The following is a 13,395-nucleotide window of genomic DNA, read 5'->3' on the forward strand; positions in this document are numbered from 1 at the left end:
TTTATGTGGTGTATGTAAATTAAAAGTTAAAAGTACAAAAATACAAATATTAATCGTGTTTTATGAAATAATTTTAATGAGTTTCAAATTGTGTAAAGTATTAACAATAGTAATGATATAACAAATGGAGGCACATGGGCAATACCATTTTAACCGCTACATTACCGCCATCTATGCAGAATTTGTAGAACTATAAGAAAAAGCGGGAACATTGAATTTTGTTTAAATTTTATTAAGAAAAGGATCGATAATAAACGAATTCCTACTTATGAAAAGAATCAACAAACATGAAATGAAAATTACCTGTAGACAGCATAACGAAAAAAGAAAACATAACATGTCTCAACTCTAACTAAAAATGTAGTAACATTCACAAGAAACTGGAAACATCATAAAGTAAATCAATTCAATATCAATAAAATCATAAAAATAATTACTACATAGTTTAAAAAACACACTACCTACATAGGGCATGTGATCAAATATCATAAAAATTACAAAAGTACTTAATTATTAAAATAATAATGAACTAAAAATTAATTTATAACAAGTTAAAAGCGACCCGATATTTAAATTGTTCATTGTTCTGTTTTTAACCTAAAACTTACTACCTTTCTTCTCATATCATATCGTAGTAAAAAAAACATAACATAATAGAGATGGGGCTGTTTTTAACAATGCTGCATCAAGTTATTTTGTGCATTTATTAATACATAATTACTACCCAGAAGGTCATTTTAATGATTCTCGTAACAATAACATACCTGAACAAATCTAAAACGTAGTAAGAAAGTAAAATTTGAAAAGCTTGACATCACCGACGAGATTATTTCTAGTATAAGTTCAAAATCCGTTGGTCTCCTGTGGCAGATGTGATGCATGATGAAGGTGCAAGTCAAAACAAGAAGGCAGTTTTTCATTCTTCACGTTTCTTAAATACTAGCATTGTCACAGAGGCAGATTAATCAGGCGGAATTTATTCATCCTTATACTAAATGGCAATAATAGGGCAAATCACTTAGAATTTGGATAATTTTTTGTTTCTCTGTGATTTGTACATTTCGTATGTGCCCACTTTTTTAACCTTTTTGCCACTCAAATATTCATTTTTAAAACCAGTTACATTGCTTGTTTGTGCCACAAACTTTGTTTCTTTTTGCAAAACATTGATTTGGAATTTGGTTGTAAAACCACTGCCTGATAAGGTGGCAGTAGGTATGAAAGGTAGAACTTTAGGTATTTTAATGAAACCTTTTTGTTTTTTATTATCAACAGAGTCATTGAGATATACACTCTCTTCTAGATAATTGGAAGGTTTATTTTTCCTTTTCTTGGCTTCTTCAACAATAAACTGACTTGTTGATACTACTTTTGCCTTTTTCATTTCAAGAACATCCTTTCTTGGTTTGTCATCTAACTGATTAAGAATTGTTGGAGGAAGGCGTGTCACATTTAGTTTATCTGTTGAATTTTGCTTAAAGGCCTGTAAAAACGGTAAATATTAATTTATGTTTTCAACCACCGTAGCATGGCACCCGCGAAGCAGTTTTTATTGCGCAAAAACAATCAGTCTAGTTTCACATCAGTGAAATAGCAATTGTTTCACTCAGCACGCGTAAATAAAAACAGCGTCACACGTGCTTTGTTACATTTGGAATACTTTGTCGATATGATATCTAAAATTTGAAAAGACTTCATATCTCTAAGTAACGCGGTCGTACTTCCGCGTTTAATTCTACTAATATTATAAATGCGAAAGTTTGTGAGTATGTCAGGACGTCAGTATGGATGTTCGTTACTCTTTCACGCAAAAACTACTGAACCGATTACGATGAAATTTGGTATGTAGATAGTTGAAGACCCAGAATAACATATAGGCTATTTTTATTCCGGAGTTTCCGCGGGATTGGACAAGATTTCAATGCGGACGAAGTCGCGGGCGTCCTCTATTATATTAACTAAATAAAATAAAAATATACGGCACAAATTACCCAGATTGAGTTAGCTCCGAATCAAGTGAGAGACTTGTGTTACGAGATACTTACTCAATGATACTACATTTTATAATATATACTAATATAAATAAACATCCAAGACCCAGGCCAATCAAAAAAGTTATTTTCTCATCATGCCCTGGCCGAGATTCGAACCCGGGACCTTTGGTGACACCAGACAAGCGTACTACCGCTGCGCCACAGGGGCCGTCAAACTAGAGTAAATAGAGTACGCCCGCAACTTCCAGTTGCATTACTTAGTCCCTAAAGTCTTACTCCTACAGTTTAGAGGGACGTTGCCTCCACCCAAAACTTCCACAGTATTAGGTTTATTGGCAATGATATGTTTATGAAAATCCTGGTAAAACATACATACCTTCGTCAATTTATTTACGTCGTCATCTTCTCTCTCTTTTCGCTTCTTGTTCGGTTTATTTATATTTTCTGCGAATGTGAAAAAAAAATAACATCAATAAGTAAAAAAAAATACTTTTATACACATCAACCCATTCATATGTTCTTGTCATTAGTCCCGGTTGAGTCCTCACCTCTCTGTGTAGAGGAGCCTGACCCCCCGTCTATGACTACAATCTTGGATTGAATTAGTCAGGTTTTTACACGAACAGTTCCTGACGGGAACTAACATATATTAGATCATGGTTAAGCACATACATTGCCTGAATGTGCCGCATTAATGACAATCTTTCTCTCACACTAATGGAAATTAAAAGCATCAAATATTTAGTTTTAAATCAAATTAAAAGGACTTGATTTTTATACTTTCAAATGAGTTATGTTTAAATAAACTATGAAAATATAATGGCTCCAATTGCCTGGTATTGTTACCTTTCATCTTTGGAGGAGATAATTCGTTTTGACAGATTTTTTGTTTCTTTCTTTTATTCTCCACATATACTGGTTCAACAATTTCCTCCAGACCTAGGTGGAAAATTTATTACAAATTAGTTAAAATATATAAGCAACTACTCCATTTCTTTAGCTAGTAAAATAAATATTCTTCAGAATGTCTTGTACATACATACATACATATAATCACATCTATATCCCTTGCGGGGTAGACAGAGCCAACAGTCTTGTAAAGACTAATAGGCCACGTTCAGCTGTTTGGCTTTAAGATGGAATCCCAAGTTTATAAGCCTACCCCTTAGTCGCCTTTTACGACATCCATGGGAAAGAGATGGAGTGGTCCTATTCTTTTTTCTATTCGTGCCGGGAACCACACGGCAATGTCTTGTTGTTGAAAATATGTACATTTTAAAATAACCATAAGAAGAAGCAAAATGAAATAACTGATGTTACAAAGAAATATAACCATAATTTATTTTTAAAAAGTATTTTCAACAAAAAGAGATATACCTTTATTTCAGTACCTTAAGAAATCGACTACTCATACTTCATGGAAAGCATTCAGCATCTATTAAATCTTTAAAGAAAATGGTTATTATATAGACTTATACACACACACTTTTCATATACCATAAGTATTGGTTAAAAGTGGAAATAAACTTGAGACAATATACTTAGTTTTACCCAATACCTTGTGGGTAATGCCAAAATAATTCTTTTTTATACTATATTAATAATGCGTAAGTTTATTAGAATATGGGTAAAGGAAACATTTTCTTTATAAGTAACCAGCTATTACTGCAATGTTCAAACTCCCATTATCCCAAAACTAGATTTTTTCAGAACTTAAACTTCGGATGGATGCCTATTACAAAAAGAAAAATTACGAAATATACATATAATTTTTTTCAAGTTATCAGCATAATAATGGGACTCTTCTAGATCCGGATTTAACTCAATACCTTCTGATACATTTTTGCATATACATAATGCCACACATGAGTACTTATAAAAAAATTACCTGCTGTGATTGTTTCTTGAGTAATAGAATTGGCAGATGATTTCCTTTTACGTTTTTTGGATGTGGCCTTTGCTTCATTATTAATATCCGCTGGAGTGAGCTCTGAATAAAAAGAAATGCTAAATTATACCTTTATATTTCTCTCATATTTAAGTGAGATAATCTTATGTTATTAAGAGAAAATAATTGCATCATTTTTGTAACAAATAAACTGAAAAACTAAATAATTGATTTTGACGAAATTTGGCACAGAGACAGATCTTCAAGAGTAACTATAACTACTTTTTATAGAAATTCCTACAGGAACGAGATAAAAGGAGTTTAGAGTTTCACGTGGGTGGAGCTGCGGTTAACTAGCAGTACTACCTATAAGAGCTAGACAGAGCTATAGTCACAAGAATGTCCACGTTTACCGGCAAGCCTTAATGATTTGTATGGTATTGGAATATAGATAAGTGCAATCACATCGCCAAATAAAAGAATCCTCATAAGACTATCTTTTGATTGATTTTTACTATCTGTACGGTAACTTAAGTAGTTGCCAAAAACTGCTTTTTGTTTCCCACCTGCACAGCATGTTTTCGACATTATTTTGAAGTTCGTTCACCATTATTAAATTATATTATGGTAATATTATTTTATAAAACAAATTCAAACCATTAGAATCGGGTAAAACATCTTGACTCGCTTTCTTTTTCTTATTTTTCTTCTTCGAGCTGCCATTGGTAATCAATGTATTCCAGTCTTGGTTGCCTTCTGTGTCTATAAACATTTGTACTCCATCTGTGTAAAAACAAATTAACATATAATCACTTCTATATCCCTTGCGGGGTAGATAGCGCCAACAGTCATTGCTAGCCCATAACCTAAATGCAGAATCCCAAGTTTATAAGCTTTCGCCTTTACGACATCCATAGGAAAGAGATAGAATAGTACTATTCTTTTTTTTCTATTGGTGCCAGGAACCACACGGTACGACGTAAAAAATAGGTATATATAAAACTCCATTACCAACTGAATGACTGGACCGCTGGGACTAGAAATTTGGCATGTAGGTTCTTTATGTGGGTTTTCCTAAATTCCCGCAAGATTGGCAACTAATGGGGTTTTACACTTTACACGGGCGGAGCTGGGGGCGTACTGTACTCTTATCTAAATATATAAAATAGAACACTGACTGACATAATGTACAGCTTTATTGCCTGGATCTAGTAGGTTTGAAATTTTGAAGGTAACCTACATGCCATATTTAAAATCCCATGAATTTTTATTCACACGGGAATTTCTGGTAATCCTCTGTTAAAACTATAAGTTCGTAAATGCTATTTCACTAGTATAAAAGTTACTGATCATTTAGAATGCTTGAATTAAGTCAAGTGGAGTACATACTGCACATGACTGAATGTATGTATAATAATGACTTACCGGAGAGTTCGGCTGCCGATGTATTTTTATGGCTCGCGTATGGAATTTCTTCGGGAGCAGCGTCACTATCATCATCTTGCAAATCTGCAACATTATAAAAAAAATAATCATTTGTTGTATCATGATGGGTTTGCCTTCATTTAAATTAACATGTTCATTATAAAAAGCAAACTTACATTTATCAACATTTTGGACTTTAACTTTTTGATTTTTTTTAGATGATGTATTCAAAGAATCTTCCAAGTCTAAAACAGCAGATGCATTGTGCTTTTTTTTCTTAAAACTATCGTTATTCAATGAACTATTGAAATGGCGATCAACAGTCACATCTTCATTTAATTTATCCACAGAATCATTCGGCACATTTTCCATCGATATTTTGTTTTTCTTATTTTTCTTTGAACTAGTGTTCAATAAACTGCTTGTATCATTGTGGGTATCAAGAAGTATATCTTCAGTAGTAGATATGCTGTTTTCCTTATTGGTTTTCTTTGAGTTTGTATTTAATGAAGTATTTATAGAAACATTTAAATTGCTTTTATTGATAGAATTATTACAATCGGTATTTTTCGTATTACTTTCTTCTTCATTAGCGGAAATGCTATTTTTCTTCTTTTTCTTAGCACTAGTATTCAAAGTGGTGTTTATGGATATGTTGCTATTGAATTCGTTTTGTATATCATGTTGATTTTGACTTCTATTTAAATCTTTACTATCATCACCAACAGATAAACTATTTTTTTTCTTTTTTTTAGAACTGGTATTATGAGAACTATTCAAAGATATATCACAAACTGTCTGATTAACCGGAACTGTGTCATGTCTATCGCTTTTTGTTATATGGATATTGTGATCTTTTATATCATCTAAAGTAATACTACTTTTCTTCTTTTTTCTGCCACTGGTATTAAGCGAAATATTTTGACTGGATTCATTTTGAGAAATAATATTTTTTTTCTTTGCACTACCACTCCCTGCAATATCAACTACCTCTTCTGGGTTACAAATATTGGCTGTTTTGTTCTTCATTTTAGAATTAGTATTATTTACAGATGTCTCATGATTGGTTTTATTCAAGGACTTATTCAATTCATCACCTGTAATATTGTGAATGTCATCAGGGACTGATAAACTGACTTTCTTTTTCTTTTTATTTGCACTAATATTCAGTGTATCCAAATTAGATTGACTTATGAGAGATTTCAAATCTTGTCTTTCGTTCATACAATCATTATCTGAAAAAAAAATTACTTTATTATATTTTAACATAGAAAAATAGAAACAGCCAAACATTAAACCAATGCTAAAAATATTTCCATAAAAATGTTAGAAACCGTAACCCAATAAAAAAATTTGTCTTAAAACGTACCTTCCAAAATATTGGTTTTTGCTTCAGTTCTTTTCAGTGGAATAAAACCTTCATCTTCTTTTTGATGCCTTTTCTTCTGGACTTTCTTTACGCTATCGCAGCTATCTTCAGAAAATAATAATTGCAAATCAATTGAATCAGATGAAGATTCATCAAAGTCTTTTTGAGTTTCCTTGTCTTTGTCTTGTGTATTTTGTGAATCTTGAGTCTTAGCCTTTGTATCTGTGGATGTCTGTAGATTCCGTTTTGACATTTTCGTATTAGTAAGATTGAGATTATCTACAATCGCTGGATTGGTTTTTTGTTTTATTTTTTTGTTTAAGTTCAAAGAACTATCCAAGGATTTTATATGTTTGTTATTCATTTCTTTATTTAACTCTTTCAACACAGAATCATAATTTGATGAGATTTCCATATTTTCACTTATGGAAGAAGTCTCGCTCTCTTCTTGCAAAGGATCTGAAGTTTCATTTATTTTCATTACGGAAATGTTTTGGTCCAAATGTACTTCTTCTATTTGATCATGAATAGGAACAGTACTGATATTTATATCTTTGAGAGGTGTTTGTGGTTCTAATTTGACTTGCATTGACAAAGGGTCATTTTTATTTACAACACTCTCATTAAAAACAGTTGTGATTTCGTTTTCTTCTGTAGCGCTGATACTTTTCTTTTCTACTTTAGTATCGTCTTCTTCTGTACTATCTTCACTAGAATCTAATTTCAATTGTTTGTTTTTCTTAGATTTGACAACTGTATCTTCTTCTGATAAGAATGCAGAGGAGTTTAATCTGCGACGCTTGTTTTTCTCTTTTTTATTGACATCAGATTTTGAACTGTTATTTGATATATTATGGCGAGCTTCAAACATTTCTCTTGAAGCTTTCTTTTGTTCTTTTAACTTTCTGTCATTAAACTTTTTCTTAGATATTTTGCTTTGGGTGAGTTCATTATCACTCATTGAAAGATCATCACCAGAACCACTAAGCAATTCATTATCTTCTTCATCCGAACTGACAACAAATGAATCCTTTTCATAATCTGTATCATTAGAAGCATCGTCATGGGAATCAAGAGTTTCACCTTTTTCCAGAATTTCATTTTCTTTTTCATACTGCTTTTCTTCTTCATCTCGACTATCTCCTGATGCATAGTCATCACTTACTTCATCAGCTTCCTCATCAAGAAAATCACTCTTTTCTTTAGACACATGGTCATCAGATTCTTCTGAAGATGAAGCATCGGTAGACTTATTATTCTTATGTTTATCATATTTTTTTGTACTCCTATTATTGAAATCATTAATGTCAGAAGTGTTAATTTGTATCGCCATTTTTCTCAAATTCTTTTGTTGCAGTGGTGTGCTAGTCATATAGTCAAGAGAATCCTTTTTGTCTTTATTAATTTCGTTAACAGAACTGGACAAAAATTCGACGGCGGTTTTTGGTGATTTTGTCAAACTATTATCAGTTGTCGACACATCTTTTAGTTGGGATAATATAAGGGTACTTTTGTTTTCATTTCCTAATTTTTCAATATTTTGTGATGTTGACAAAGATGAAGAAGATGCTCGTTTTGATTTATTAGAATTTTTAGAAATGTTTTGCTCTGAAATTGGTTTTTGCTCTAGTGATTTATTTATATCTTGTTTACTTTCTGAGCAATTTATCAAAGAAACATTACTTGGAATTGTTTCATCAATATCCATTGGTTCACATGCGCCACAGTCTGACAGTTTCTTATTTTGATTGATTTCAGCCACAAAAGGAACACATTGATCTTCATTTTCTATTATTTTATTATTAGTAGGTTTTTCTCTACTGTCTGTATCAGAATCTTCAAAATATACAAATGATTGAACGGCAGCTACAGGAGCCTTCCTAATTAAATTTTCGGTTTCATTCAAAACACATATATTATTTGTGGTATTTTTTACATCATTACTTTTATTAAAAAGTGACATATTTAAATTTAATTTTTCCCCTGAAACATGGCCTAAATTGGGATCGTCAATAATTTTATTTTCTTCTTTACTGGCTGACGAGTTCAATCCATCTTTGCTATCTTTTTCCATGAAATAACTTTTCATTCTATCAGATCCTAAACTATGATCATTATTACTTTTGGCTTCTTCAATGTCAATGTTATCCTTCGTTAATTTTGTAATCTCTTCTTTGTCCTGTTTATTCAACTCAACACTTGCATCTATCAAACTTTGACTGGCAGTCCATGTATTTGTCCTATTTCTTATAGCTTTTTTAGCAGTAACGGATGAAGTGCTTTTGTTTAAAAATTTTTTCTTCACTGGCTGTTCATTTAAATTGTTTAATAACTTAAAACTTTCATCAGAGAGTTTGTTTTTGTCTGTAACTTTAGAATTAGGGCTAATAGAATCTTTAGTTATTTTGCTTTCATCTTGTTTGTTGACATTAGATATGTTATCAATTTCTTGAGGTACCTCTTCATTTTCTGTAGCATTACTTACTTTATTTTTCTTCTGCAACCTGGGGCTTTTACGTTTGGGAGTGATTTCCGATTTTTTATTCTGATCAACACTGTTTGCTTTTTGACTGTCAGATTCTACTTCTTCAATAATAGAATTTGCTATAGTAGTGGCTTTTTTTGCAGAAGTAACTGTTTCTGTAAAATTATAATAAAATGCTATTAAGTTCAAACAAAGGATAATTACAATGTCGATTTTTATAATGTATAAATTTATGTATTAATATTGATAATGATTAACATTAATATGTGTAAATACCTTGTTTATCAATACTAGATGTAGAATCCTTTCTTGTCCTTCTAGTTTGTCTTGCTGGTGTAGTGGGGGCTTCATTATCACTACCTGAAAATGTTTGAAATTCCAATTAGGCTATAAATGATTTTGAAAATTGGTACACTTGATGGAGGACCATGTTGGTCCAGCGAAACTATAATATACATAGAAATGACGCCTTAACAAAAGTTGCTTCAGCCTGATGACCATTTTTTGAGGTATTAAAATTGAAGATCTGGAACACCTGATTGCAGCACAATGATGGTCCAGCTAAACTAAAGGAAACATAGAAATGACAAGCTATATCAAGTATATAACTACATTTTGTTATGGTTGTCTATGGTCCTCAAAAGTTTATACAATAATAAAGAAGCCATAGATGACTTTTACATAGCTACATGTGTACTCATTTAGTTATTGAGTGTGTTGTTCAAGGTTGCAAACTTAAAAGAGTGCTCTTTCCCAAGTGCACTGGTTTAAATCCTTTCACAATTTTTTTTTATTTTTTGTAAACTAACCAATCTGAGAATTCCTTCTTGCAGCTCTCTTAGCCCTGGGAGAGTCGAAGGTCTGTGGTGTGTCTGAAAGTATGCTGGTGTTTGACTTTATTCTTGTGCTGCGTCTGGATGGGGTCAGTACTTTATCTTCTTTAGCTTCAATGACATCTTTAACAGCAGATTTCTTAAGTTGCTTCTTTGGGGTATTTTCTGATGCTGAAAATACATCATGGTTGGAGGTTATTTTTACTTGACATTGGAAATTGTGATTAAAAAAAGGCACCTTAACACAATATCTTAAAGTAAAAAATAAAATTTGGCCAGAGATGAAAGAAAATATTTTTTTATGATTTGTTGTAATTTACAAACTAATTTTAGTTTTATCTATTGATATCTTTATCATAATTCTATACAATTATTAAATTTTGATTATTAATTACAACATAATCAAATGAAATGTTAAATACATATGATTATACTTACAATTTTCATCAATCAGCTCTAGTTGTGGTTTTGCTGCAAGCCTTCCCCCTCTTTTCTTAGTAGGTGTGGAAGGCGCTGATGGGGACTTGACATCATCCTGATCCACAGAAAGTCTCCGTCTCAACCGAGTCACTGGTGCTAAGGACAGATGTGCTGTTTAGGATCAGAAGTGATAGTGCTATCTGATACAGTAACTATTTACGCCATTTCGTGTGAGACCTTTGAACCTTTCTGATATCTGCTTATAATCTTGCTTTGCCCATTGTTGATGTCCAAAATGTTGCAATTAATAATAAAATGCCTTAAGAAAATAAATTTATTCCTTCATTTCAAATTTTTTGGGCTAAAGTAGAGATGAGAAGAATGACATTCTTTAAACTAGACATAAAAATGAAACCTATCTACGTACCAAGGAAGAATAAGCTTTGCATCATCCATTAGGATGCACTTACTTTATATTAATTAATATTAAATACATTGAGAGGAAACAAAAATGTCCAATGAACCTAAGAATTTTGTAATGCAAGTTCAATGTAAGTGTATTTGTCCAAGTAAGTAAATTTTTCACAAATCCGGTCATGATATTCTTTTTGCTAATTAATATTCGGTTCGGTGTTCAGAAAGCTCTTGAGCGTTACCTCACATGCGGTATCATAATGCGCAAATGGAAACACATGGTCCATCCAAATTTTGTACATAATTTATAAAAAATTACATTTGGTTCACAATATTATCAATTGGAATAGGTCTCTAAGAAGTGACCGTATCGAATTATGTAAAAATTAGTAGGTACACTAAATTTAAGATTTAAATATTTCTGTTCAGTATTATGGAAACATAAAAAATATAAGCAATTACCTTTTACACCGACGTCCTCTTCCATTACAATATTAAAACTTGAAAATTATTGACTACAATAACTATGCACTAAACACGTGTAGAGGATTTTTGAAATCTTATTTCGTGAGCGACACTTTGAAACAGCTGTTGGACGCGGTGCACCATAGACTATAGACCCAATGATCGTCGGAAGAAACTAGTTTAGTGCTGCCATTAACAAAAATGTAAGTTATGGACATGAAGAATGATGTGCGGTCAATCCATATCGTCAAACTTACTAATAAGATGTTTGCTGTATGTATGGAATCTATACATCGCAGTATGATAGAAAAAGGCGTGTTATAAATTATATCCCTAGGAATATAATCATATACCGGAACAAGTTGTTTGTACTTGAAAAATATTTATTATTATTATTTTTTTAGTATTTTATTTATTTAACCACAAAATCCAAAAAAAGTGATTTTAAGAATTTGTCTTCCTTATAAATATTTATACATACAAACATACATAAAATCACGCCTCTTTCCCGGAGGGGTAGGCAGAGACTACATCTTTGCACTTGCCACGATTTCTGCATACTTCCTTCGCTTCATCCACATTCATAACTCTGTTCATGCAAGTTTGGCGGTTTCGGGTACTCTTGACCTGACCCTTTGCCAGGACATCCTTAATTTGATATTTTTAATATTTATATTTGTAAAAAGTTTTATTTTCCTAGTTTGGGTTCTGGAATTTTAAAAATTGATTCCTCCACAACCTTCGCTGAGGAATCTTACCCATATTGGATCATTGTTGCACAAACTGAACCTGAATATTTAGTTTTCTCTCCGTAAGAGCATCAGTTAACACTTAAACTAATGTAAGTACATAACACAGAAAATATCATTGGTACATGGTCGAGAAAGGACTTAAATTGAACTTATGCCTCCATTTACGCATCACGCATTTTATCGGCCACCACATTCGGATTCTTCAGAATCCCTCACAAAGTAACTAGCTTACCTATGTTTAGAAAAAATAAGGAATTTCCAACTTTTTTAGATGTCACATTGAATAGCAGTAAACCCCGCCCCGCGTTAGGGGTAAGTGGGTCCGCACTTAAAAAGACATCAAGGGTACAGAAATGGCATTATATCTTCGTGATGACCCTCTACAGAAATTACCCTCAATGATGCTAACCCCCATTTCTCTAAGGACATTTCGTTCATCCCTGTTGAATGTATAAATCTCAAAAATACAGTTACGCAGCGGGTGGCATTAGGAACTGACTTTGCCAGGGAATTTATACATTTGTGTTTATACAAGGAACTATCTATGGGCTTTAATTTTTCAGTCAATTTGTGGCTCGTGTCATGTCAGATAATTTATATTTTTCCAAACGTTAGTACATAAGCCATAAAAATATAATATAAGTATGATGTTATGCAGAAAACATCATCATCATTATTGATATCTTGAAGTAAGAAATTTAGGGTAATGAATGAATAATTAACGAAAAGAAATAAAATTTTATTTTTATCAGTCGTCCCGATTTAAAGACTTTCGAATTTGTTGAGTCTGTTTTATTCCTATCTGTATTTTGTAAGATGCCATCAGCTTTATGCAAAAACTTGAATACATATTTTTCAGGCAAAACCAAAGCGTACAAATTTAAAATAAAAGCTGTCCTAAAAACTGAACTGAGGGTTGTTGGAATACAGAACTTTTTCGTAGACAAAGAGGGAGGGAACCCGACAATAGGTGGGAGTAACGGTGGCACAGGATCAACCATTTTCACGGTACAAAACCGCCGCAAGTTTTGTCCTTTCTAGTATGTTATGGGCTATTGTATAAGTTATATTGTGCAAGTATGTTTATAACATATAGGTAAGTACTTGTTGTGAATAATCTGTTTGGGAACATATTTAAGAACGTCAAACTTGAGTGAAAGATCGTAAACATGCAAACCCTTGTGATTTGGTTAGCGACTTTCTCTCACCTTGAAGCAAAGAACTGATCCCATTCGGGAATGATAAATCGATAACCTGAGCGATGGTAAATCACTGGAAAATCTGTAAGCTATAAACTCCAGATAATCACGAGCACGACATGCTAATACTTTTTGCAATTTGGTTGAATTT

The 13,395-nt window shown here is 32.3% G+C and overlaps 1 protein-coding gene across 1 annotated transcript; it reads right to left on the reverse strand.

Annotated features, from left to right (window-relative positions):
* Positions 1–53: 53 nt before the first annotated feature.
* Positions 54–11,433, reverse strand: LOC106133916 (putative uncharacterized protein DDB_G0282133). The gene is made up of 12 exons (XM_013333785.2): positions 11,291–11,433; positions 10,433–10,570; positions 9,971–10,165; positions 9,438–9,521; positions 6,677–9,316; positions 5,484–6,542; positions 5,308–5,391; positions 4,540–4,665; positions 3,883–3,984; positions 2,841–2,933; positions 2,371–2,438; positions 54–1,483 (listed from the first exon to the last, which is right to left on the reverse strand). Exons 1-12 carry the CDS (start codon positions 11,313–11,315, stop codon positions 1,019–1,021), a joined length of 5,079 nt encoding a protein of 1,692 aa, XP_013189239.2. The 5' UTR covers positions 11,316–11,433; the 3' UTR covers positions 54–1,018.
* Between the last annotated feature and the right edge of the window lie 1,962 nt (positions 11,434–13,395).

Source organism: Amyelois transitella, chromosome 7 (assembly GCF_032362555.1).
Source record: "Amyelois transitella isolate CPQ chromosome 7, ilAmyTran1.1, whole genome shotgun sequence".
Classification (NCBI taxonomy): Eukaryota; Metazoa; Arthropoda; class Insecta; order Lepidoptera; family Pyralidae; genus Amyelois; species Amyelois transitella.